Source organism: Amblyraja radiata, chromosome 3, assembly GCF_010909765.2.
Source record: "Amblyraja radiata isolate CabotCenter1 chromosome 3, sAmbRad1.1.pri, whole genome shotgun sequence".
Taxonomy (NCBI): domain Eukaryota; kingdom Metazoa; phylum Chordata; class Chondrichthyes; order Rajiformes; family Rajidae; genus Amblyraja; species Amblyraja radiata.
This window is the reverse complement of record NC_045958.1, coordinates 78,861,819-78,888,165: the sequence shown is the minus strand read 5'-3', so window position 1 is coordinate 78,888,165 and position 26,347 is coordinate 78,861,819. Positions and strand designations below refer to the sequence as shown.

Genomic DNA, 26,347 nt, shown 5'->3' with positions numbered 1-26,347 from the left:
CCGTGCTGATTGTTCTAGAGGCTGACACATTTCCACCAATACGAACAGTCTGTGGTCTGTGGATGAGGAAGTCGAGGATCCAATTGCAGAGGGATGCGCAGAGACCCAGATCTGAGAGTACAGTTGTGTACAGTTTTGGTCTCCTAATTTGAGGAAGGACATCCTTGTGATTGAGGCAGTATAGCGTAGGTTCATGAGATTGATCCCTGGGATGGCGGGACTGTCATATGAGGAAAGATTGAAAAGACTAGGCTTGTATTCACTGGAATTTAGAAGGATGAGGGGGATCTTATAGAAACATATAAAATGATAAAAGGACTGGACAAGCTAGATGCAGGAAAAATGTTCCCAATGTTGGGCGAGTCCAGAACTAGGGGCCACAGTGACCTCCCCTTAGAATGAAGGGGAGGTCATTTAAGGCTGAAGTGAGAAAAAACTTTTTCACCCAGAGAGTTGTGAATTTATGGAATTCCCTGCCACAGAGGGCAGTGGAGGCCAAGTCAATGGATGGATTTAAGAGAGTTAGATAGAGCTCTAGAGGCTAGTAGAGTCAAGGGATATGGGGAGAAGGCAGGCACGTGTTATTGATAGGGGACGATCAGCCATGATCACAATGAGTGGCGGTGCTGGCTCGAAGAGCCGAATGGCTTCCTCCTGCACCTATTTTGTATATTTCTGTTTCTATGAGAGCTTGGTAACCAGCTTGGAAGGGATGATTGTATTAAATGCCGAACTGTAATCAATGAATAACAGCCTGACATATGAGTTTTTATTGTTCAAGTGGTCCAGAGCGGAGTGCAGAGCCAGCGAGATCGCATCCACCGTTGATCTGTTGTGACGGTAGGCAAACTGCAGTGGGTCCAGGTTTTTGTCGAGGTAGGAGTTGATTTGTGTCATGATCAACCTCTCAAAGCACTTCATCAACACAGGCATTAGTGCCACTGGTCGATAGTCATTGAGGCACATCACCTTGCTCTTCTTGGGCACTGGTATAATTGATGCCCTTTTAAAGCAGGTGGGAACAGACCTCAGAAGTGAGAGGTTGAAAATGTCCGTAAAAACTCCAGCCAGTTGGTCCGCACAGGTTTTTAGAACACGACCGGGTATACCATCAGGTCCAGGCGCTTTTCGAGGGTTCACCCTTCTGAAAGATTTTCTGACGTTGGCCTCTGTGACTGAGACTGAAATACCATCACAGCAAATGGGGGCTCGAGAAGGCACATCTGTGTCCACCCTATCAAAGCGTGCGTAAAACGCATTGAGCTCGTTAGGGAGTGATGTTTCGCCGACATTCGAGCTGCCTCCTGATCTCGCCTTGTAGGAGGTGATTGCATTCAGGCCCCGCCAAAGCTGCTGAACATCTGTCTCATCCTCCAGCTTGGAGCAGGTCCCTTTTGGCCTTTTTGATGGCCTTACCAAGGTCGTATCTGGACTTCTTGTAGACCACTGTATCATCAGACATGAATGCCCGGTGTCTGGTCTTCAGAGTGCGGATCTCAGAGTTCATCCAAGGCTTATGATTGGGAAACACTCGGAAGGTTTTTGTAGGGATGCAGTCCTCCACACATTTCTTTATGAAGTCTGTAACGACTGTGGCGTATTCGTTCAGGTCCATTGCCGAGTCCCTGAACATTGCCCAGTCTACAGACTCCAAACAGTCCTGGAGTTGTTCCTCTGCCCCCCTCGACCAGCTCTGTACAGTCCTCACCTCTGGGGGTGCGCTCTTCAATTGCTGCCTGTAGGCAGGAAGAAGCAGCACAGCGGAATGGTCAGATTTACCGAAGTGAGGGTGAGGGATAGAGCGATAAGCATCCTTGGTGGTGGTGTAGCAGTGGTCGAGGGTGTTTGGTCCTCTGGTGCTGCAGGAGACATGTTGGTGGAAGTTAGAGGGCGATTTCTTGAGGTTTGCTTTATTGAAGTCCTCGGCTATGGTGGTAAACGCCTCGGGGTAAGACGTCTGGGGTTTATTGACCACGGCGTGCAGCTCCTCCAGTGCCAGGCGGACGTCTGCTTGGGGTGGGATGTAGACCGCGATCAGGATGATGGAGGTGAATTCCCTTGGAAGGTAGAAGAGGCGGAACTTCACCAGATGTTCGAGGTGTGGAGAGCAGGAGTTGGACAGGACTGCCACGTCTGAGCACCACGCAGAGTTGACCATGAGGCAGACGCCCCCTCCTCCCCCTTTCCCAGATGCCTGTTTACGGTCCATATGGTGGATGGAGAACCCTTCAGGCTGGACCGCTGAGTCTGGGGAACTGGGGTTGAGCCATGTCTCACAGAGCATACCCTCAGTCCCTTTGATAAAGCAGCCTTGACCTTAAGTCCTCCACTTTATTTTCGAGTGACTGTACGTTGGCCAGTAGGATAGTAGGGAGAGGGGGCCGAAGTCCCCTCCGCTTCAGTCTGACCTGTAGTACTGCCCGACGGCCACATTCCTTATTCCATGGAGCCCTCCTCGCTGTTTACAGGTACAGTACTTACGGGTCTCCGTGAGGTCGGGGAATCCCCTGAGATCGGGAATTCCCATACAATCTGCACCTCCAGCTCCGTTGCTGCTGGGGGATCCTGCCCGACGGCCTAGATTCCGGATTCCATGAAGGCCTCCCCAATGTTTGCTGGTAAGGTTCTTGCTGTACCTGCGCTCCTCCGCGAGGTTGGGAATCCCCTCTGCCCGGGGATTCCCTTACCGGCGCTACCAACGGGAGTTCGCAATAGCGCTAATGCATTTAAATGCATTAGCAGCTCGCTACTTACGCCGTTGATTCCAGTGGATTTCCTGATGCAGGTGAGTTCATAAATGCTGTATCTTACTGTTTTCCTTTGTGTCATTCGCAAAATGTCACCGCAGGTAGGCGCCATCTTAGATCACGTGTTATATAAACACTCAGTTTAATATTTAAACGTTACAGCTCAACAATTAACGTGTTGACTGTGAAGTGAAGGTTAGCTCCGTTGTCCGCTGCACCTCACCAGCTGTCCGCCCAGATCGGCGTTGATCGGTCGGCCTAGATCACGCCAGGTCCATGCGAGTGCTCGAGCTCGATGAACGATGGTTCGAGACCAAAGTGGCTCGGCCTGCCACATGACCCCCCCCCCACCCCCCCAGAACCAGGGTATTGGAGGCGATTAGGCCGTCGAGTGAGACGGCCTGATTTTGTGCACGTGTCTCCTGTGGTCGGGGTTGCAGCTGGTTAAGTTGAGGGTGGGTTTGGTCGTGATGCGGCGGGGTTGTGCCACCTGCAATGGTTGGTCAATGTCCAAGTGTGCCGGCTTAAGACGGTCCACAGAGACAGACTCGTGTCTGCCGCCCAAGTCGATGATGAAAGGCGTGGCGTCGTTTTGCAGTACTCTAAAGGGTCCCTCGTAAGGCTTTTGCAGTGGTGTACAGTGGGAATCTCGGCGAAGGAAGACGTACTGGCAGTCCTGGAGGTCGGGTGGGATGTACGTGGTTGTGAGACCATGTTGGGACGTTGGGACTGGGAAAGCATGCCCACCTTCTCACGGAGGTGCATCAGCATGGTCGTGGGCGGTTATTGATGTCCACATGCCGCCGGGATGAAGTCCCCTGGAACCGTAAACAGGTTCCAAACCAGTGCATCGGAGATGACCTCATTCTTCAGGGAACGGGGGTTCCCCTCTTCAACTATAGATGAGGCTCGCACCAGGGTCTCTTCTATACCCCGTAACCCTGCTCTCATTCCCCATCCCCCCCACTCGTAACAAGGGCAGAGTCCCCCTTGTCCTTACCTTCCACCCTACCAGCCGTCACATACAACAGATAAACCTCCGACATTTTCACCACCTCCAACGGGATCCCACCACTGGCCACATCTTCCCATCTCCTCCCCTGTCTGCTTTCCACAGAGACCGCTCCCTCTGTGCCAGGTTTTCCACACTACCACCACCTCATGGCATGCGGGCAGTCATGTTGTTTTTTAGTTTTAATTTACGATTCTGAGCCTAAAGTACTCATCTCAATAGTCTCTGTATGTTTACAAATTAAAGTACTTGTTATGATATATAATTACTCTATATCGTAAGTACTTTGCACAGAGAATGCACATGGTCACGATCATAGTCAAGAACTACAGGGCATAAGGTTTAAGGCCAGAGGGGATCGATTTGATTGGAACCCGAGAGGCAACTTTTCACAAAGAGGGTTGTGAGGATATTGAATAAGATGCCAGTGGAAGCAGTTGAGCAGGTACAATAACAACATTTATAAGACTTTTGACAGGTGCATGGATCGGAAAGATTTAGAGCAAAATGAGCCACGTAGGAGGAGCTAAAATGGGGCATCTTGGTTGGCATGAATCAATGGGCCAAATGGCCTCTTTCTATGCTGTGTGACTATGATATTAAAAGCTTTCCACCCCTCCCTTGCCAGGGTTCTAACTTTCTATCCCTTTCTCTCCATATACTCAAAATTACTACAGAAAAAACCTTTTGTTTTCCGCCTGCTAAATTGCATTGCAACATTTACCCACCTCTCCTTTCATGTTCATTAATCCAAGTTGCATGCTCTGCACAGCCTCAATTTTAAAACCTATCCACATTTTAAAATCCTCCCTTCAAAGCCATTATTCCAGCTCTGGCCCCTTGGACAAGAACTATTTTAAACTGCTGCATCATTGGTGGCTCTGGACGCTGGAGTTTTCAAATCAAATCAAAAACAAATCAAACACAGATTGGTCTGAAGAAAGGTCTCGACCTGAAACGTCACCCATTCCTTCTCTCCTGTCCCGCTGAGTTACTCCAGCATTTTGTGTCTATCTTTGGTTTAAACCAGCATCTGCAGTTCCTTCATACACAGATTGGTAAAATACTTTGCAGACCACCTGTGCTCAGTCAGCGGGATAACCCCGACTTTCCATTTGCCTGTCGCTTCAATTCTTCATCCTAATCTGACCTCTGTCTCTGCTATTCTGCAGTGTTCCAGCAATGCCCAACATAAGCTCGAGAAACAGCAGCTCATCTTTCTTCTGGGTACAATGCAGCCTTCAGGAGACAATTTCAAATTCAACAATTTCAGATAACCATCTTCTCTGATTTTCATCAAAACTAGCCAGCTTCAGTCGAGCTTATCCATTTGAAATATTAACTCTATTTTTCTCTCCCTGCTCACACTGCCTGATCTGCTGGGCATTTTACACAACCCTGCACAACAATGCACATATCCTACCTATTTTCTCTCTTTCCCAGTTCTGATGAAGATCTTCAAACTGAAACAGTCTCTCCTTCCATAAATGCTGTTTGACCCACGAAGTGTTTCAAGCATTTTCAGCTTGTGTCTCTTCCACCACTTTGTCACGTCACTTTGTGTGGCAAAAATTTGTTGGACGATGTTTCGCCCAACCTCTCGCTCTTCCCATTCCTAATATCCTAATGATTTACACATTTATTTTCAATTAACGATGTATGCAAAATGATGGGATTGTACTAAACTAGAGGGAGGAAATGTATTCATATATAATTAAAACCCACACAACTGTCACTGCTGAATTCACTGTCACTTAAATAATGGGTTTAATCGTTCTGGATTTCAATTACCAATTTCACTACTACAAATCCTGAAAGGATGTTCATTGGCAGTAGAAATGCTGGATGACATTGCCGTCCTCTCCTTGGACCACAGGTTGTTCAGCATCTGTGAGCAGCTTGAACTGGCTTCGGTAGCTCAGAGCCAATCATGGCACTTATTCCCATCATTGTAAAGCGCTGGGGATCCGAGGCGGGGGAGCTGGAGCTCTTACAAGAAACTGGCTGGAGCAGATGGCCAATGTAAAACAAAAATTGGGAATATGGAATTGCACCACCTCTCGATTGCAGGCAAAAACCTGGTCAGCAGATGTGAGATGCTCTTGATGTCGTTGCACCCAGCATCTGCACTCATGCAGGTACCCAAGCCATCTTCCACTTCATGTGCATCCACTGGGACATGATGTACAAGCCTCCAGAAAAAGGAGGTGGGAAGCACACCCAATACTGCCTTCGTCCTGATGACAATTTTTTATTGGTTGCATCGTGTTGCGCTTAGAACTGAATAATGCAAAGACATAATGCTACAACGATAATAGGGAGAACATACAAACTCTGTTCAGACAAGCGCCTGCAATCAGGATCGAACGCGGGTCTCTGGCGCAGTAAGGCAGGAGTTCTACCTCTATGCCACTTTGCCGCCCAGTATTTGTTTGGCTCAGGGAAAAGAAGTGAATTGGTCCTTACTTTCACTGTACCGTCTCTTCCAATACTTGTCAATCACCATCATCTCCATTTTCAGAGAAGCCTTCGGTTACAAAAAATATCACAGGTTTTCTTGAAAAGGATTGGAGTAACGTATTGGCATAGATTAGGATTTGAGTAATGGACTGAAAATATTCAGAATTAAATACGCATTTTCAGTTTGACAGGTTTTGACAATAAAGTACAAATGGCATCAGTTCATGGCACTGGGCTATTTGCAGTTTAAATCAATGATTTAGATAAGGGAACTGGTACAATTTATCCAAATAATCTGACAATACAAAACCTGGTGGGAAAAGTAAAATTTAAGTGGACATGATACTGTGTAGGAACGTATGCGCTAATTAAATGGGTATATTTGATGGATTCTCAAACATTCTCCCCTTAGATACAAAAAAGGCAAAAGAGTATATTTTTTGAAAATGTCAGAGACTGGGAAAGTTAGTCTACATAAGAGTCCCGATAGTCCTTTTTTATGAATCATAGGTAAGTCTGCAATTGGGAAAGTAAATTATGTGTTGAACTTTACTATAAAAGGGTTAGAGTATAAAAATACTCTAACTATAATGATGCAATACCTTGATCAGACACATATTAAGTACAAAAAAATGACAAAGTGCTGGAGTAACTCAGTAGGTCAGGCAGCATCTCTGGTGAACATGGATGAGCAACATTTCAGGTGGGGACCCTTAATCAGACTAAAGAAGGACCCTCATCCAAAAAGACATCTGTCCATGTTCTCCAGAGATGCTGCCTGACCCACTGAGTTACTCCAGCACTTTTTTGTAAACCAGCATCTGCAGTTCCACGTGTCTAAATATTAAGCACAAGGTGCAACTAAGATCCTCTTATCCCAGAAAAATACACATAGCTCAATATGAGTGCAAAGTATTCATAAGACCTTTTTTTCCCAAACATTTTTGCAGGCTACCCATTTAAAAAGTTTCACTATTTTTACCCAATACCAGTGTTTATTTCAAGACACTGAGACAGTAATCCATTTTATAAACATCCAGTGACCTATAGAGGGTAGCAGCCCCCACTATGAACATGACTGCCTTAAACTGAGTTTTGGGAGAAGGGGAACATATTTTGCAGGGAGATTGAGTAAAATGGTTGAATTCTCCAAAAGAATGAGAGGGAATCACATTGAAATGCATAAAATGATTTGTGCTTTATGGAACAGTTTTGTTTTTACAAGTATAACAGTCCAGCAGTTACTACTGAAATGGGGAAAGTTTTATTTACCCAGTAGAATTATATTTGTTGGAGTGCTATGCTTCTGGAATGTATTCAAGACAGTGTTACAGAAAAATCAGCAGATACATGAGAGTAAATTACACACTTTCCCACACTTAAAGCCACCTCTCTCACGAAGACCAGATTACTCATATCAAAACTACACAGACCAGCATTGAGCAGTGAACCTATTTCTTAAGCGTTCGAATCATTGCAGAGGATTTCAGTGCTCTCACAAGTTCTGCTCTCTGCAGTCTTGCAGCAAGTAAAAACCATGCAGTGACAGGGTAAGCAGTGTTTCCTTGTTACTTTATTTACTGCATGCGATTGTGAAGTTATTCCAAATGCTTCCATTCTGCCAGGAGACCAAAGTGCAGGAACATTTTGTCAAGTTCCTGCAACAGCTGTTTTACAACAGGAGCTACCTTGTTGGAACAAGTCTCAACAATAGTTCAAATTCCACACTGCAGCCAGAAGCGTTCTTTCTGCGTTCATAGGCGAATCAGAGAAAGAAAAATAAATACCAATGCCAAAAGGCAATTTTCCACAGTGAAAGAAGCTAGTGATTTTTTGCTCAGTATGCAAGAAAACAACTATCATGGAAAATTTGACAGTGCTTAGGATATATTTGCAAAAATAACACACACACACATACAACCTTGGCCTTGAGGGATGGGTCGCTTGTTTTGCTTTGAAGTTAGCAAATATGAGTAATTATTCTTAGAAATTGGATGTGAATTGACACGAGAATTATCATAAAGCTTTGAGAGAAAACTTTGTCAAATGCCACTACAAAGATATTTAAACTCATTTGATGTAATTGTCTTTAAGGTAGAGGTTACTTTGTGCATGGAAGAATAACTAACCACCACAGACACTGCTTTTCTTCAGAAGCTTTCAGACACCTAACGTTTATCAAAATGCAGGAGAATCCAAAATATTTCATAGTCATTTAGTCAGAGATGATGAGCTAAGTTTAATTTTACCAATGGCATTAATAGAGTATTTCAACTTGCATTTAAGGAGCAAGGTAAAATGCTCTAATAGACTTATTTTCTTTTATCCCTCGTGTGTTCATCCAGCCTCTGCCATATATTGCACAATATATATCTTCTAATAAAGAAATAAAGAAAATCCTCAAGGAATTATGGAGCAACGGGATAGCTTTAACTGAATGGTTGTCAAGCGAATCAGTGTGAAAAATCATTTATTCAAGCAGTGTGTGACAACCTGCAGCAAGAGTGGAACCCGGGATTTCACTTTACTGGGATCAGCCACTCAAATGGTCTTCATCTCTCCTGTAATGCATCAATAACTGACTCTAATGGAATACACTAGGGAGCAAAAAAGTAGCAATGATACTCCATCCGCTTCAATGCCAGCAGTGCACACTCGACTTGCCACATGCTTTCTCCAAGTCAGAAGTACCACATCAGCAGATTAGAACACAAAGATCTGGACTGACATTCTTGCTCAGTGATCCTGCGCTATCGGAAGGTTGTCTTTTGTCAGCAACTATAAATCAAGACACCATCCAATTCAACAGGTGCACAAAGATCCTGTGGCACCATTTACAACAAAAGCATAGATGTTCTTCCTGGTACACCATTGTCACCTGTCAACCCGTCTACAAATTGGCCTCTGTGTTTCCTATCACTTCAACACTTCAAAACCCGGATGTGCGAAAAGTGGGACAAAGATACGAGATCTTCTTTCCTTCAGAGGATAAGAAAATGAGCCTCTTCTTCTACGTAATACCAAAGAATGAGGTGAATAACTTGCGGGGAAAAAAGGATTTTCTTTCCTTGCAATAAATTATGAGGGGGGGTGGCGGGGATGAAAGAGATTCAGAAATCTGTAGAATTCTGTGGAACGTCAGAAATCTACAGTTCCTTGTTTCTTCAGAAATTACAATGTTGAAGGTAAAAGAATTAGAGTTATACAATTCTGAAAGAGGAATATCCACTTTTTTGTCAAAGTAAGGATACAGGGTGCTGGACTTTCTAAACAGGGACTGAGCATAAAAATAAAGAGGTGATGCTGAATATATATAAATTATTGATTCAGCAGCAGTAAAAATGTTTAGTGTAGTTTAGAGCGTTCTGCTTCCTCCACGCACGATGGATCAGCCATCATGGAATGTAAACAACATCCACACAGAGACATTGCAGCTGAGACATAAAGTCTCACACTAATTATGAGCACAACAAAAACATGGGTTGAAGCCTAATACCAAGGAAACTGCACTGCCCTGCTCTCCAAGAGTAAGCAAATGCAACATATGCTTAAGTCAACCACAAATGAAACAGTCTATAAATACTGATAAACAGGGAGCACAGTGTTAAAGAACTGGGACTGTGTTGGGAGTTTGAATGTGGTTTTAGACGTTAATTAAGCAAATCAAGTATCTGTAATCTGTGTAGGAAGGAACTGCAGATGCTATTTTAAACCAAAAATAGACACAAAAAGGTGGAGTCACTGAGCGGGTCAGGCAGCACGTCTGGAGAAAAGGAATAGGTGATGTTTCAGGCCTGAAGAAATGTCTCGACCTAAAACGTCACCTACTCCTTTTCTCCAGAGATGCTGCCTGATCCGCAGAGTTAATCCAGCTCTTTGTGTCTATTATTTGTAATCTGTCTTCTGCACAGACATTAAAGGAGCATAAACAGAAGATTATAAACTGTCTACCTAACCAAGGTCACAGAAAAAGAGAATATAATTATTTCCCTTCTTTCAAAGATAGACATAACTTAGTATGATAGACACAAAAAGCTGGTGTAACTCAGCGGGACAGGCAGCATCTCTGGAGAGGAATGGGTGACGTTTCCGTCGAGACCCTTCTTCAGACGAAGGGTCTCGACCTGAAACATCACCCATTCCTTCTCTCCAGAGCAGCTGCCTGTCCGCTGAGTTACTCCACCTTTGTGTGTCTATCTTCAGTTTAAACCAACATCTGCAGTTCCTTCTCACACATAATCTGGTATGATTTTTTATTAATGTTCATATAAAGAAATCTGATTCAAAATCAATTCAAAATCATAGCTGGCCATGAAATTTAAAAACATCTGTTTCCACATCCGTCCAAGGCTTTACCCCTCCTTGTAACCTTGTGCAGCTTGAAAACCTTCCAAGTACATTCTTCTAACTTTGGCTCTTTGTGCAACCTGATGCTATCTCTCTATCATTGGCAACACCTCCAAATGTCAAGGTACAAAACCTAGAATTCCTTCCCTGACCAATTGACCTCTTCCTTTATCAAAAATTATTGTTAAAATTCAACCCTTTTATTAGCTTTTGATCATTTGCCCAAACATATGTAGCAGCGTTACATTTTGGTTTCAATTTTTGCTCAAGTTAAATGCCTTGGAACACTTTACCATATTAAAAGCACAATGGAAAAACCTAGCTTGTTGTAAAATTAACCATAATTGTCACTCTCTCAAATCATAGCACATGATCTTTACCTTACCAAACAGACTTCGCACACATATATGCCAGCACCCAGTGTAAGCATTGAATGATCATAGTGTGATCCATGCAGTACATACGTTAGGTAGGTACCCCTGCTGTTGACACTCATCATGAGGTCCACTTTCTTCATCGGCGTGTCCAGTGTACCAGTCAGATTTATGGCACTTGCATTATTTATCAAAATATCTATGCCTGCGGGGGAAAAAATACAGTTAATAATCTATTACGTGACAGTTCCAGCTTTTTCCAATCCATCAGACATTTTACCCACCACTCAGGAGAAGTTGCGACTTGCAGGGGTAAAGTCCACAATGACCACCAATGCTCTCCTAAATCATTGTTCACACAAAGAGCTACATAGAGCACTGATCCTCTTTTGTCCGGAGTAATCTATTATTATCTATAATTCAGACACATTAGCTCAGTGTCAGGAATGTGAAAAATTCAATATGATTGTGGAATTGCCTTTACTAGCCCCAACAACACTAGTCCCAACAACATAGGAAAACCCAAAACTATGTCAGTAAACTGAACGGAAACTGTATATGCTGAGATTAAGCAGGAGCCAATCTTGTTTGGATCAACAAACCTCACACACAGGTGGAGTCAAGGCCAATAATCAGAAACTGAGAAACAAAATGAACAAAGCAGCCAGTGATAAAATGTGGAAAGACAGAGAGGGTGAGCAGGTGATGAAAATTGATGCAGAGGTTGGGGGACAACAGGCCAAATTGTGTTTCTTTTCAACCAGCAGTTCCAGAGAGAACAGCGTCACAAAACCAATGGACTTGCCACTGAGTCTAGAGGCACAGGATTCATGCAACGCTGAGGAGTTTGGCCATCCTCGAATCTGTGTGTCACCTTGTCTCAATGAAGTAGTCAATCGGGATACAAATACGAAATTGTGGTTGAAGTTGTTTTTATCTAAACAATATCAGTTATATCTGTTTTAAAACAATTGTGTAAAATATTTTTAACAATTCTGTACATCTATTTCAATTATTCTCAAATATTTCAGAGACACCTCGAAACAGATAAAAATACTTTTGTAGTGCGAGCTGTCAAAAGCTATCAAGGCCTATCGCAGGTGGGGTCTTGGGATTCTCCACTGATCCCAAGCACTCCACTTTGCAGGACGGATGCAGCAGCAAGACTTAATTGAACCTGTGGGACGCAAAAGGTTAGTGTGGATGCAGGAATGACATGGATAGGAAACATGGGCTGCTGGCCAGTTCAAACACAAACCAGCCCATTATGGTTAAGGCTAGAACTTGCGTCTCAAATACTCTCGTGTAAATTCCAACAAACAAAACTTCTACAAAACACCTTTTTGTGAAAAGTTACTGCACACTGTGTGGTCCCGGTGAGCATTGTGGCTTCTGGGCTATAAATCATGGAGAGATTAACCTTGGTTGCTATCTGTTCCTGTGTTTGATTCTCTCTTCACTCACTTGGCACATTACAACAGTTCAAATATAATACATTTTAGGCTCCCCTGCTGTAAAGCAGCTTCGAACAATTGTGTGAAGCATCTTGGAACAATTTACAGGTGCACAACCTTTTATCCGAAAGCCTTGGGACCAGACACTTCTCGGATTTCGGAATTTTTCGGATTTCCGAATGGAAGATTTTTAGCGTAGATTAGGTAGGTAGCGCGGGCGGCTTGAAAAGTCTGGAGCGGCTGCCTCCTCCCCGGAGACCGGGGAATCATTGTAAATCATTGCTTAAATGTTAGTCAGTTAGTTTGGAGGGATTTTATGTGGTGGGAGGGGGGTGAAGGGGGAAACTTTAATTCTTAGTCCCCTACCTGGTCGGAGAGGCGGGTAGCGGGCAATGCCTTAACGGGTCGCCGTGCAGTAAGCTCCGGAGCGCTGTGGCCGCCGACTCCCAACATCGCGGAGCTGGGGGCTGCGGGCATCCGGCCGTGGGCGGCGCCGGTTGGAGCTCCGACCCCGGCAACTCTACCCCTGGCTGCGCGGCGCTCCAAATCCAGCGCCGCCCGCGGCCGGACGCCCGCGGCCGGACGCCCGCAGCCCCAGCTCCGCGATGTTGGGAGTTGGCGGCGTCGCAGCGCTGGGATACCAGCGGGGAGCGGGCAATGCCTTACCGGGTCGCCGTGCGGTAAGCTCCGGAGCGCAGTGGCCGCCGACACACAACATCGCGGAGCTGGGGCTGCGGGCCGCGCTGGATTTGGAGCACCGCGCAGCCAGGGGTAGAGTTGCCGGGGTCGGAGCTACAACCGGCGCCGCCCGTGGCCGGACACCCGCAGCCCCAGCTCCGCGATGTTGGGAGTCAGCGGCCACAGCACTCCGGAGCTTACTGCACGGCGACCCGGTAAGGCATTGCCCGCTCCCCGCCTCTCCGACCAGGTAGGGGACTAAGAATTAAAGTTTCCCCCTTCACATAAAAGCCCTCCAAACTAACTGACTAACATTTAAGCAATGATTTACAGATGTTTAAGCGTCTCCCCGGTCTCCGGGGAGGAGGCAGCCGCTACAGTAGTACAGACCTGGGTTGACCGTGGGTCGTTTCGGGTCAAGTTTGGCGCCAAACGCGAGCTTTGGTGTGCAGACGACATCCTGGAAAAAATGTCCGGTTTTCGGAGCTTTTCGGTTTCCGGAACTCCGGATAAAAGGTTGAGCACCTGTACTACATTAAAGGTGCTGCATAAAACAAATATTTCATATTTGTTGCTGGAGTACTTACATCATTTTTTTTGGAAGTAGAAGCAAAGACAAATGGTGTAGACAGGATGGGCATAAGAACAAGAACTAACTTCGTTCTTGGAGGCAACAGAGAATACAGATGGAATCTGGACAAAACCAAGTTTCTGGAGGAACTCAGGAGATCAGGCAGCAACTGTGGAGGGATATGGGACAATCTATATTTAGGGTCGAGGCCATTCCTCTGGAATGGAGGAAGGCCCCAACCTGAAACATCGACTGTCCATTTCCCTCCAGAGCTGCTTGACCCACTGAGTTCCTCCAGCGGTTGATTTTATGCTCCTTATTTCAAACCTGTACTGAAAAACTGATGCCATAAAATTAGCAACAGTACCATCTTCAGTGGAAGGCTTGAGAGGATCCTTGCACTCCAAGAGGTTAAACCACAAATGAAGCCAAAATATTCACGTATCACATTCCAATCAACTCCATGTCAAGTCAACATTAAAGTACCAATTTTTCCAATACATGAATCAAACATTTGGTGTCCTAACAACATAGATGAGCAAGGAGAATGCAAATTTTACAATGTACCCAATATACAGTGCCCTCCATAATGCTTGGGACAAATACCCATCATTTATTTATTTGCCTCTGTACTCCACAATTTGAGATTTGTAATAGAAAAAACTCACATGTGGTTAAAGTGCACATTGTCAGATTTTATTAAAGACCATTTTTATACATTTTGGTTTCACCATGTATAAATTACAGCTGTGTTTATACATAGTCCCCCCATTTCAGGGCACCATAATGTTCGGTACACATGGCTTCACAGACGTTTGTAATTGCTCAGGTGTGTTTAAATGCCTATTTAATGCAGGTATAAGAGAGCTCTCAGCACCTAGTCTTTTCTCCAGTCTTTCCATCACCTTTGAAAACTTTTATTGCTGTTTATCAACATGAGGACCAAAGTTGTGCCAATGAAAGCCAAAGAAGCCATTATGAGACTGAGAAACAAGAATAATGCTGTTAGATACATCAGCCAAACATTAGGCTTACCAAAATCAACTGTTTGGAACATCATTAAGAAGAAAGAGAACACTGGTGAGCTTACTAATCGCAAGGGGACTGGCAGGCCAAGGAAGACCTCCACAGCTGATGACAGAAGAATTCTCTCTATAATAAAGAAAAATCCCCAAACACCTGTCCGACAGATCAGAAACACTCTTCAGGAGTCAGGTGTGGATTTGTCAATGACCACTGTCAGCTGAAGACTTCAAGAACAGAAATACAGGGGCAACACTGCAAGTTGCTGGTTAGCTGCAAAAATAGGATGGCCAGGTTACAGTTTGCCAAGAAGCATGAGGCGGAAATCCTGCGGAGATGGGGGGGGGGGACTTCCATGTTATGTAATCCGGATTTTGAAATTCGGTGAAAAAAAAATCTATTAAAAGTTGGGGTAGGACTGATGATCGAGGGCGCCGATTGGCAAGAGAGACGTCGGTCAGCAGGAGGGTGGGACATGATGATTCAGGGCGATGATTGGAGAAGGGGGCTGTCGGTCAGAGGCAGAAGTAGCGGGGTGTGACTGAGGATAGAGTGCGGTGATTGGAGGAGGGAGACGTCCTGGTGGAGCAAAGATCATAGAGCAGAGCTTGAATCGGCCATGGGATCTTCCACCGCCTCACGGTCAAATTGCTACATCGAGGCGATCGAGGCTCCCGATGTTGAAGCCCCCGCCGGGGGGGGGGATGGAAAATCCCACAGCCGCTTTTAAGCCGCGCCAAGCGATGAAAGGCCCCGCGAACGGGCCGATGCAGCCCCACGATTCGGGGCGGACGAAACTGCTGTTGCTGGAGTTTGGAGTCGGTCACCAACCAGGTCAGCTCCCGATGTTATCGTCCACAGGACCCATGGCCAAAGCCTCCGAAGCCACGTGCATGTGTGCGCGCATGCGGCACCAAAAAATTGTGTTCTTCCCCCCCATGTTTTGATAGCGATTTCCTCCCTTGCCTAGAAGTACTTAAAAAAGCAACCACAGTTCTGGACAAAGGTCTTGTGGACAGATGAGATGAAGATTAACATGTATCAGAGTGATGGCAAGAGCAAAGTATGGAGGAAAGTAGGAACTGCCCAAGATCCAAAGCATACCACGTCATCTGTGAAACACGGTGTGGGGGTGTTATGGCCTGGGCATGTATGGCTGCTGAAGGTACTGGCTCACTTTTCTTCATTGTTGATATAACTGCTGATGGTAGTATCGTAATGAATAACGAAGTGTATAGACCTATCTGCTCAAGTTCAAACAAATGCCTCAAAACTCATTGGCCGGCGGTTCATTCTACAGCAAGACAATTATCCCAAACATACTGCTAAAGCAACAAAGGAGTTTTTCAAAGCTAGAAAATGGTCAATTCTTGAGTGGTCAAGTCAATCACCCGATCTGAACCCATTTGAGCATGCCTTTTATATGCTGAAGAGAAAACTGAAGGGGACTAGCCCCCAAAACAAGCATAAGCTAAAGATGGCTGCAATACAGGCCTGGCAGAGCATCACCAGAGAAGACACTCAGCAATTGGTGATGTCCATGAATCGCAGACTTCAAGCAGTCATTGCATGCAAAGGATATGCAACAAAATACTAAACATGACTACTTTCATTTACATGACATTGCTGTGTCCCAAACATTATGGTGCCCCGAATTGGGGGGAACTATGTATAAACACTGCTGTAATTTCTACATGGTGAAACCAAATTGTGTAAAAATGGCCTTTATTAAAATCTGACAATGTGCACTTTAACCACATGTGATTTTTTTTCTATTACAAATCTCAAGTTGTGGAGTACAGAGGCAAATAAATAAATGTTGGGTCTTTGTCCCAAACATTATGGAGGGCACTGTGAATCAGTCAAGAATACAATTGCTCCGAAAAAGGTTATTCAGCAAATTCAGCCCTTATCTCGTCAAAGTAGAAAATGGCCGCAAACATAAATTTCTGGGATTCTACAAATATCAGAGTGTCCATATTAAAATAAAAAATAAAACTAACCAACAAATGATTAAGGAAACAAAATCAAGGATCACGCTTCATGATTTTTTAAACACGATATCTCTAGTCTAACTTCCTTGGAACCAAATAATATTTGAACGACATCTAAATTTGGATTATAGAAGTTACTTTTAATTGTTTGACGAGATAATGTTTAACGTTATTTTTATATTGTTTACAAGTTTAATACTATGAATTTGTTTCTTTATAAAATATATATTACTGATGATAATAAATTTGGTGATGAAAATTAATAAGAGTCAAGTGTTTTATGAAGGTTGGATGTTTTCAGACTGGACCAGATACTGTCATGATTCTTCTTAGTTATTTTCTTAAAAAACATTGTGATGGCCTATATATGTACCTCGTGTCCATGATAAAAACAGTGCGGAAATTTTATTTTACTTGCCATAATAATAATAATAATGGATGGGATTTATATAGCGCCTTTCTAATACTCAAGGCGCTTTACATCGCATTATTCATTCACTCCTCAGTCACACTCAGTGGTGGTAAGCTACTTCTGTAGCCACAGCTGCCCTGGGGCAGACTGACGGAAGCGTGGCTGCCATTCTGCGCCTACGGCCCCTCCGACCACCACCAATCACTCACACACATTCACACACATTCACACACAGGCAAAGGTGGGTGAAGTGTCTTGCCCAAGGACACAACGACAGTATGCACTCCAAGCGGGATTCGAACCGGCTACCTTCCGGTTGCCAGCCCGAACACTTAGCCCATTGTGCCATCTGTCGTCCCGTACTTCAGTGGGGTTAAATGAGTTCACATTTCACACACTTGGTGGCCTTCAAGTGCACTTCTATAAGATGAGAATTGAGAGCAAAGTACATTGGAGTCAGCTAGACAGCCACAGTCAAAGATCATAGAGCTCCACTCTAGTATCTTTGGCCACAGCAGTCTGTCCCTTAAATTAATTAAAAGTGACAGCTCAATTGTACATCAACTCCTCTTTCCCAATCAATTCTTTCAATTCGAAAACGATCATATTTCCATCTCAGGCTTAGTGAACAGGTCTCTTTCCACACTGTAGTATTAAACCCAGTTGTAGTTTTGACTTTAAATAGCTGCACTGTAAATATTGAATGCAAGGCTGATCTTAGAGCAATCGGAAAAATGTTTTGGAAACGATACATTATTGAGAATGCATGACTGAAACATAGTGTTTGTGTCATGGGGAACTGCCACTCAGAGCAGTCTGCCCTACGATCAACTTACTCAGAGTTTTAACTGGACATCTCAAGTCACCGTATGGCTTATAAACTGATATCTCCCGGAAGACAAAAGCCATCACATTCACCAGCTTGCCACATCCAAAATCATTGATCAAACAGTACCTCCAAAGGTCTTCACTGCATTCTTCACTGCCTCGCTGATTTGCTCCTCATCTCGCACGTCAACCAAACACGGTAAAGCCTTGCCCCCCGCAGCTTCAACTGAAAAGAAAAACGAATGATTTCAGACAAATCCAACAAAATGTACGATCCATTTTCTTTACCCAAGGAGAACATTTGACAGCAATCAGCAAGGCTATTTTTCATAGAAATAAAACAAAAATGCAGAGCAAAACAAAGTACACACTTTCTCATTTCGTAAGGCGAGGTAGATTGGTGGCAATTGAGCCATTATTGACTATCGACATTCATTCATCAGTTGTCTGCCTAGAGTAATTCATAAAAAAATATCACCAGGCTCAGCTTCCTTGTTAAATAGGTAAATGACAACAGAATGAAAAGGTTCTACTTTGCACCTCAAGTTACATAGGAATCATCATTTGCTGAAAAGAACAAGGATACTATGGTATTGCAAATACAATACAAATGATTTTGCGGTCCTGATTTGCAGATTATAAACCTGGCTGCTCCCACTGTGTGGCCTAATTCATAACATTCATCAATCCTTGTGATGAAACTAAATAAACAAGATAAAACGTTCAATAAGGAACAGCAGCAACATTATCATCTTTCTAATACTTACCCACTACAGCAGCCACTCAAACCATTTTAACCCCAAAGAGATAATACAGAGCAGTAATTTTTAAGTGCAAGAGAACTATCTACAATTGTTCTGGCACAAAGGACCATTCTCTGCAAATAAATATAAAACATACTTTCTTGATATCATGCTTTACACCCATTGAAGTATCTATCCATGTGTAGTAATTGTTGGAATATGTGGGCAGCCATTTGAGTGCAACAAAATCCCACAAGAGTAAAAACTGAAGAATATTTTTTTCTGATGTAGTGTGAAGGATCATAGAGCTACAGAATGAAACAGTGTGGAAACAGGCCCTTCGGCCCAACTTGGCTACACCGGCCAACATGATCCAGCTACACTAGACCCACCTGCTCGGTCCATATCCCTCAAAACATGTCCTATCCATGTACCTGTCTAACTGTTTCTTAAACGTTGGGATAGTCCCTGCCTAAACTACCTCCTCTGGCAGCTTGTTCCATACACCCACCACCCTTTCTGTGAAACGTTACCCCTCAGATTCCTGTTAAATCTTTTCCCCTTCACCTTAAACCTATGTCCTCTGGTCCTTGATTCACCTACTCTGGTCAAGAGACCAATAGAGTCTGGGCAAAAGATTTATAGAACGATAGAGGTTTGGACCTCAGCGTTCAGACAAAAATATACCAATAATCACCAATAGGTAAGAGTCTAGAAACTTTAAAATATATCACGAGGAAGAGCATTCAGCAAACTGATGGGTCTGAAGGCCAACATTTAGCATGTCTCCTTTGACTCTTAGAAACCTCAACAGATGTACCATAAAAAGCATACTATTGGGCTGCATCACAGCTTGGTTTGGGAACAGCTCTGCCCAAAACCACAAGAAATTGCAGAGAGTTGTGGATGTAGCCCAGTCCATCACGCAGACCAGACTGCCCACCAGTGACTCCATCTACTCTTCATGCAGCCTGGGAAATGTAGCCAACATCATCAAAGACTTGGCCCACCCCGGTCATTCCATCTTTTCCCTGCTCCTGTCCAGCAAAAAGGTACAGATGCTTGAAAGCACGTACTCTCAGATTCAGCAACAGCTCCTATCCCTCTGTTATCAGGTTTCCGAACGGTCCTTCCATGAGCTAGGGTACTGAGCAATTCACCTCTACCCCATTGTGGACAATGGACTTTGTCTATGGAACTGATGTGTTACAATGCTGTGAACGATAGTTACATTGAAAACAGTGAAAGAATACTCCCATTGTTGATTTTTAGATAAAGCAGTTACTATAATAAGAAATGTTGTACAAGTTCAGTCATTATTCCTCAGAGTTGCAAAACTGATTGAAACACACAACTTTTTAAAGAGGAATTGACAGGGTGGAAGTTAATTGGATGTTTTCAACAGTGTAAGTATCCAGCTCTAGAGGGCATAATTTCACATGCAGGTGGCCCCCTCTAAGCACTTGCGGCCGGCCCAATACTCAGCAGCGCAGCCCCCCCTGTACTCTCAACAATCTACACACACACACACAGAAATAAAATGCAAGCCTAATTTTTTTCAAAACACCATCTAAAGATTTTTCACACTCACACTTCCTACCACGCAAATGACACCATGGCGACATTTCTCAGCCACATCTTTTACTGGAATGCAGAATGGCTTCATCATACCAGCACTCCCACCCTGAAAACAGATCCAACAGAGAAACAGCACAAAGGGTCTCCATGTCAGTCGCCTGCCATACAAGTGACGACAACAGTGTCATATGCTGGTCATATGACAGTCCAGGGCAGCACTGTTGTGCAGCTGGTGAAGCCGTTGATCAATCCTGACCTCGAGTGTTGTCCATGTGGAGTTTGCACCTTGTTCCTCTGACCACGTGGGTTCCCTCAGGGTGCTCCACTTTCCTCCCACTTCCCAAAGACACAAGGGTTTGTTGATTGAAAGTGCTAGAGCAGGGGCCTCCACACTTTTCAGGATGAGGGCCACATTATATATTTGGCACATTTTTGCAGACTGTAGGAAAAAATAAAGAGAGCTTACTAGAGAAAACCATACGACCTGGCAGCGGTCGCTCGTTTGACTCCTCAATCACTTCACTCAAGTGAATAATTCATTAAGAATTTTATGTTACTGCCCAAATGCATTGATGAGCTAAAATAAGAGTCAAGAATCACAAGTGTTTTATTGTCATATATCCCAAATGGAACAATGAAATTCTTACGTGCAGCAGCACAACAGAATATGTAAAACCCCGATTCTATAATGTCTATCCATGTACTCCAGAGGTGCTGCCTGATCTGCTGGGCTACTCCAGCACTTTGTGTCCTTTCTTTGTAAACCTGCATCTGCAGTTCCTGGTTTAAACTCTGGACTTTAGAAAAACAGCATGTAAACAGGCCCTTCAGCCCACCGAGTTCGCACTGAACAGCGATCACCCTGTATACTAGGGACAATTTATAAATTTTACCAAAGCCAATTGACCTACAAATTGGGAGGAGTGTGTGGGAGGAAACTCATGGGGTCACAGGGAGAACGTACAAACTGTACAGACAGCACCTGGTGTAAGGCAGCGACTCTACCGCTGTGCCATCATGCCACACCATGTGTGCTTAATTGCTTTTGTGCTGGATCTTAATCCAAGATAAAAGTGTCTAAGATAAAAGAATTGTGGATAGAATAGGTATGTTACCGTGAAGGTATGTTAGAAAACTTACCTTCAGCGGCGCTGCAGTTCTGTCACTGGCCGTGTGCGCAACTTTTGCGCCTTTGAGGGGGGTGGGGGCGGGATTAAAATGCCGTTTTCTCCTGCCTGTCCAAGATATATTTTCTCAGGCTTCTACCTGATGCTGAATAATCGTTCCGACTGCCGTTCTCTGAATTTTCTTTTTTAAATGCGGGACAATTTAATGGCTGGAGTAAAATAAAAAGGCGACTTCTAACGCCGTCAACGCCAACAATGGGACGGATCTCACGTAGGGACAAAACATAAGGTAAGTCATTTATTTTACATATAAACTTGCTTCTTAGGATTACTTTAATCAAAATTTCATCAGCGAAAATGTCATTATGTAAATATACGAACCGGCAGTGTTTTTCCTGCCGATATGAGGTTTAAATTCACCGCAAACCACAAAGTTCCAATCGATCGCGTTCCACAAAAACCCACTCGCAAGATGATTAAAATGGCCATTAATTTACGGGAATTATAGACTAAATTCCTTCAATTTGGTCTATAAATTCATGACAATGAGATTTAAAAATCATGTTATATTGTGAATTCTTGTGTGAATGTTATTTGGACACTTAGGCTATTAAAAAATGTTAACCTTTTCTTAAGAAATGGATAGATGTTTAGATCTAGTAATTGAATTTTGTAATTAGCTAACTAACTAATTATATGCTTTAATTTCAGGTCATCCAAGTAAGATTGTTTCATATTTGTTTCAGAATGCTTCAATCTATAATAACTGAAAATGTCATTCAGTTCTCTTAATTTTTAAGAAAGTTTAAGGTCAAAGCACCAAATACAGGAAGAACTCAGTGGGTGAGGCAGAATCTGTCTAGGGAAGGACAGGTGATGAGAGAGGGATATAGGTGAAACGTGTTGCAGGGGGGAATGAGTGGGATAAAAGGGAAATGAGGGACTGGATCATCTCACCTTTATTCCGCCCTTTTGCCTCTCCCCTGTCCTCTTCCATTTATATACCTCTCTGGCTTTACATTTCACTCCCCCTGTTTCCTTATCTGACATCACTCTCGAAGAGTCCACCAGGGACTATACAGGGAGTTGGGTCAGCGCCGACCAGCGATCTCCCAGAGAGCCGAGCTGGAGCCAACGCCTCCTTCACGCGCCGGTTGCAAGCCCGGGGACGACACCGCCGGCCGCCCCCGGACAGGGATGGGGCACCCAGGAGGGGACGTGGAGGGCCCAGCAGCAACTCAACAGCGCCCGCAGCACGGAGACCCGGGCCCGACTCCGATCACGGACCCCACCCCAAGCAGCAGCACGATCTCGCTCACTCACCGGTTGAAACAAAGGTCTGATAACAGCAGATCCACTCCCGACAATGTTTATGGCGAGTGCCTGATGACAATAGACAATAGGTGCAGGAGTAGGCCATTTGGCCCTTCGCGCCTGCATCGCCATTCAATGTGATCATGGCTGATCATCCCCAATCAGTACCCCGTTCCTGCCTTCTCCCCATATCCCCCGACTCCTCTATTTTTATGAGCCCATCTAGCTCTCTCTTGAAAGCATCCAGAGAACCTGCCTCCACCACCCTCTGAGGCAGAGAATTCCACAGACTCACCACTCTCTGTGAGAAAAAGTGACCTGGGCATGCGCAGTCGGAATACCGAACTCAAGTGACCTGGGCATGCTCAGTCGGAATACCGAACTCAAGTGACCTGGGCATGCTCAGTCGGAATACCGAACTCAAGTGACCTGGGCATGCTCAGTCGGAATACCGAACTCGCTTACAGCCCACGGCACAGAACGTGTTAAGAGCTTGCTGCGGGCCGGATAAAATCTCGTGGCGGGCCGGATAAAATCTCGTGGCGGACCGGATAAAATCTCGTGGCGGGCCGGATGTGGCCCGCGGGCCATCGTTTGGAGACCCCTGTGCTAAAGTAATAAGAAAAAGAATGGGTGACATTTCAGGTTGGAACCTTTCTTCAGACTGACAGAATTCTGAGATGCTGCCTGACCTGCTGAGTTACTCCAGCACTGTGGCTATCTTCAGTATAAACCAGGATCTGCAGTTCCTTCCTAAACAAGAGTTTGTAGGTTGATTATCCTCTATAGAAATAATTGCTCCAAATGTGTCGGGAGTGGATTTGAAAGCAGGATAACATAGAACTAATGAACAGGTGATCGTTGGTTGGTGCAAACTCAATAAGCCGAAGGGCCTGTTTCCATGCTGTACCTCTAAACTAAATTATTTGCCCACTCACAGCACTACACAGTCTGCAACGTACCCATAAACGAGCAAGTGGAGATAATCTAGCGTATTGTTATAACTTACAATCAGCATGGTGTACATTGGAAAATACATGCCCTGACCAAATTGGCGAGGAAAGACATAGTATGTAATTCATAGTTAAAGTTGAAGGCATAGTGGTGGAAGAAGCTGAGCTGCAGATAACAACTCATCAATATTTGCTCAAACCAATGGTCCAAATTGGAGAAGAATGGACCAGAAACCCCCCACGGCGTAAAATATCAGCGTGTATCCTGCTGTAGCATCTCCACAGCAATTCAAGGTTCTAAGGAAAAGTGAAGTAATAACCAGGAGCCTGGATGCAGGGTTTCAGACAAAATGGACATTTGTACTTACAGCTGAGCATTGCATTCCATGCAGCAATAGAGGAACAGTAGGCTTGGATGAAAAGGGCAGGAAAGTCGACAAATGTCAGTTGGATCAAATTAGCAGATGCCCACAACAACTTAAACAATGGCATCCAGAGGTTCAACAAACCCAGAAAAGGAACACAAGAGAAACAAGTCACTTTTAAACCCACTTGGAACTGCTGCGTTGCAACACTGTAAAATGTCTTTCAAAATGTTTAACTTGAAATACAAGGTTGTTTGCCGAATAATTCCTCAATGAACTTTTCTTTAAGTGGCAGTGTGCCACACTCTAAAGAAATTTGTGGTCCAATTATTTTCCAGGGGGAAAAACAATAAAATTTATACAAAACCAAATGAAAACCTAGGGAGCCATACTCCATCAACAGATACCATAGAAACAAGATTGAAATAAATTCCATGACTGCTCAAAGAATTATAGAATTACATTTTTTTTCCTGGTTGCATCACGATGAGTAATACCTCCAGGCTATGCAGAATGAGTTCTTAAAAAATCCATCTCCTAGCAAGTTTCATCAACTGTGATCATAGATGGATCTTTCCCTTTGAAATTTCAATTTACAAAATCAAGAAAAAGATTAATGTCATACGAAAATGCTGTGCAGTTATTTAATTTTATACCACCTCACTCCTTCTGATCTTTCCATTATCTAGTTCAAGTTGTACCCTTCATGAATACAAACCTTTCAAAAGTCAGATACCCCCATATTAACAGGTGCTCTATTGTACCGAGTTGAATTGTACTCTATTGTTCTGAGTTGAAATTATTATCATGGTTGCTTCTCCAGGCTAGTTCAGTACTAAATTTCAACAAGTTGCATTTATGTATTGCTTTTAATGCAATGTAAAATCCCTGGACACAAAGAAATAGTGAATTAAATCAGTTAGTGACAATGGGCACATGAGGAAAAGCCTGGGCATATGATCATAAATTTAGTTGAACGGATGAGTTTTTAGGAACATCTTAAAAACTTAAAAAAGAGTGGAGCAAGATGATTAGGTCAGAAATTCCAGAGCGATAGGCCTGAGTAACTAAAGGTTGAGTGAGACATTGAAATCCAAGAATGCGCAAGAGGCCTTAATTGAAAGGACACCAATATATTGAACATTTCTGAGATCTAAAGGAAGGTTAGCAGAAGAACTGCTGCTGGTTCTCATCCGTGCCGCGAGACACAAAAGATTCATAGGCTACGGGGAAACAAGAGATGGGAAGGGCAGATGCCGGAATCTGTAACAAAAAAAACAAATTGCCATAAGAGTTCAACTTGTCAAGTAGCACATGTGAAGGGAGAGGAATATTGGAGGATTGTGTCAAAATGCTGCATCGGGACAGAGTGTAGCAGGAGGAGTGGCACAGCACATTGGCACAGTGGTAGAGTTGCTGCCTTACAACACCAGAGACCCAGGTTCGATCCTGACTAAGGGTGCTGTCTGTATGGAGTTTGCACATTCTCACCGTGACCGAGTGGGTTTTCTCCGGATGCTCTAGGTTCCTCACACATACCAAAGATGTGCAGGTTGGTAACTTAATTGACTTCAGTAAAAAAAAAAATTGTAAATTGTCCCTAGTGTGTAGGTTAGAGCTAGTGTGTGGGGGATCGCGATCTGCGTGGACTCAGACCGCCAAAGGGCCTGTTTCCAAGCTGTATCTCTAAAGTCTAAAGATGAGCAGTAAATAGAAATGAGATGGAGTGAGACAGAAGCCATCCAAATGTCGACCATCCCTTTGTTTCATGATGCTTTTTGATCCACTGACATTTTCCAGCTGTTTGATTTTACATTCATGGGCAAGAAAATTACTTGCCAATGTCCTGAGCTATCCTTAAGGCCTCACTGTCAAATAGTGATTGATTATGCTCTTGTTAAGTGGCTTGGGATATCTTACTGCATTAAAGGCAATATATAAATGCAACTTGTTGCTAATTGTCCAAAGATAGTACAACATTAGATTGTGCAATCTTCCTTTTCCAAGATAATAGAAAATAGGCAAGCCTGCTCTTTTCTTTTGGCCATTAGCACTCACTCAAGAGTAAAATAGACAGCAATTTACAACACATGCCCATTAAATGCAGAAATTCCTGCCCATGTTGCCCTAGGCTTCACTGTACTGATAGCTCAGCCAAATTGATAATGATAAATCGGTAGTAGTTTTTACAAATATCCCAGATCTCTTGATCAGGGCATTCTCCTGATCCCTAAGAATAAGGGGTAGCCCATTTAGGACTGAGATGAGGAAAAACGTTTTCAGCCAGAGAGTTGTGAGTCTGTGGAATTCTCTGCCACAGAAGGCAGTGAAGGCCAATTCACTGGATGTTTTCAAGTGCGAGTTAGA

General features: G+C 43.9%; 1 protein-coding gene across 1 annotated transcript in view; it reads right to left on the bottom strand.

Annotated features, from left to right (window-relative positions):
* Nucleotides 1–26,347, bottom strand: part of hsdl2 (hydroxysteroid dehydrogenase like 2) — a 145,921-nt gene that overhangs the window by 79,131 nt on the left and 40,443 nt on the right. The window contains exons 3-4 of the mRNA XM_033018182.1: nucleotides 18,028–18,126; nucleotides 11,031–11,145 (exon numbers count right to left, since the gene is read on the bottom strand). Of these exons, the coding sequence (XP_032874073.1) occupies nucleotides 11,031–11,145; nucleotides 18,028–18,126 (214 nt within the window). The remainder of the gene's footprint in view (nucleotides 1–11,030; nucleotides 11,146–18,027; nucleotides 18,127–26,347) is intronic.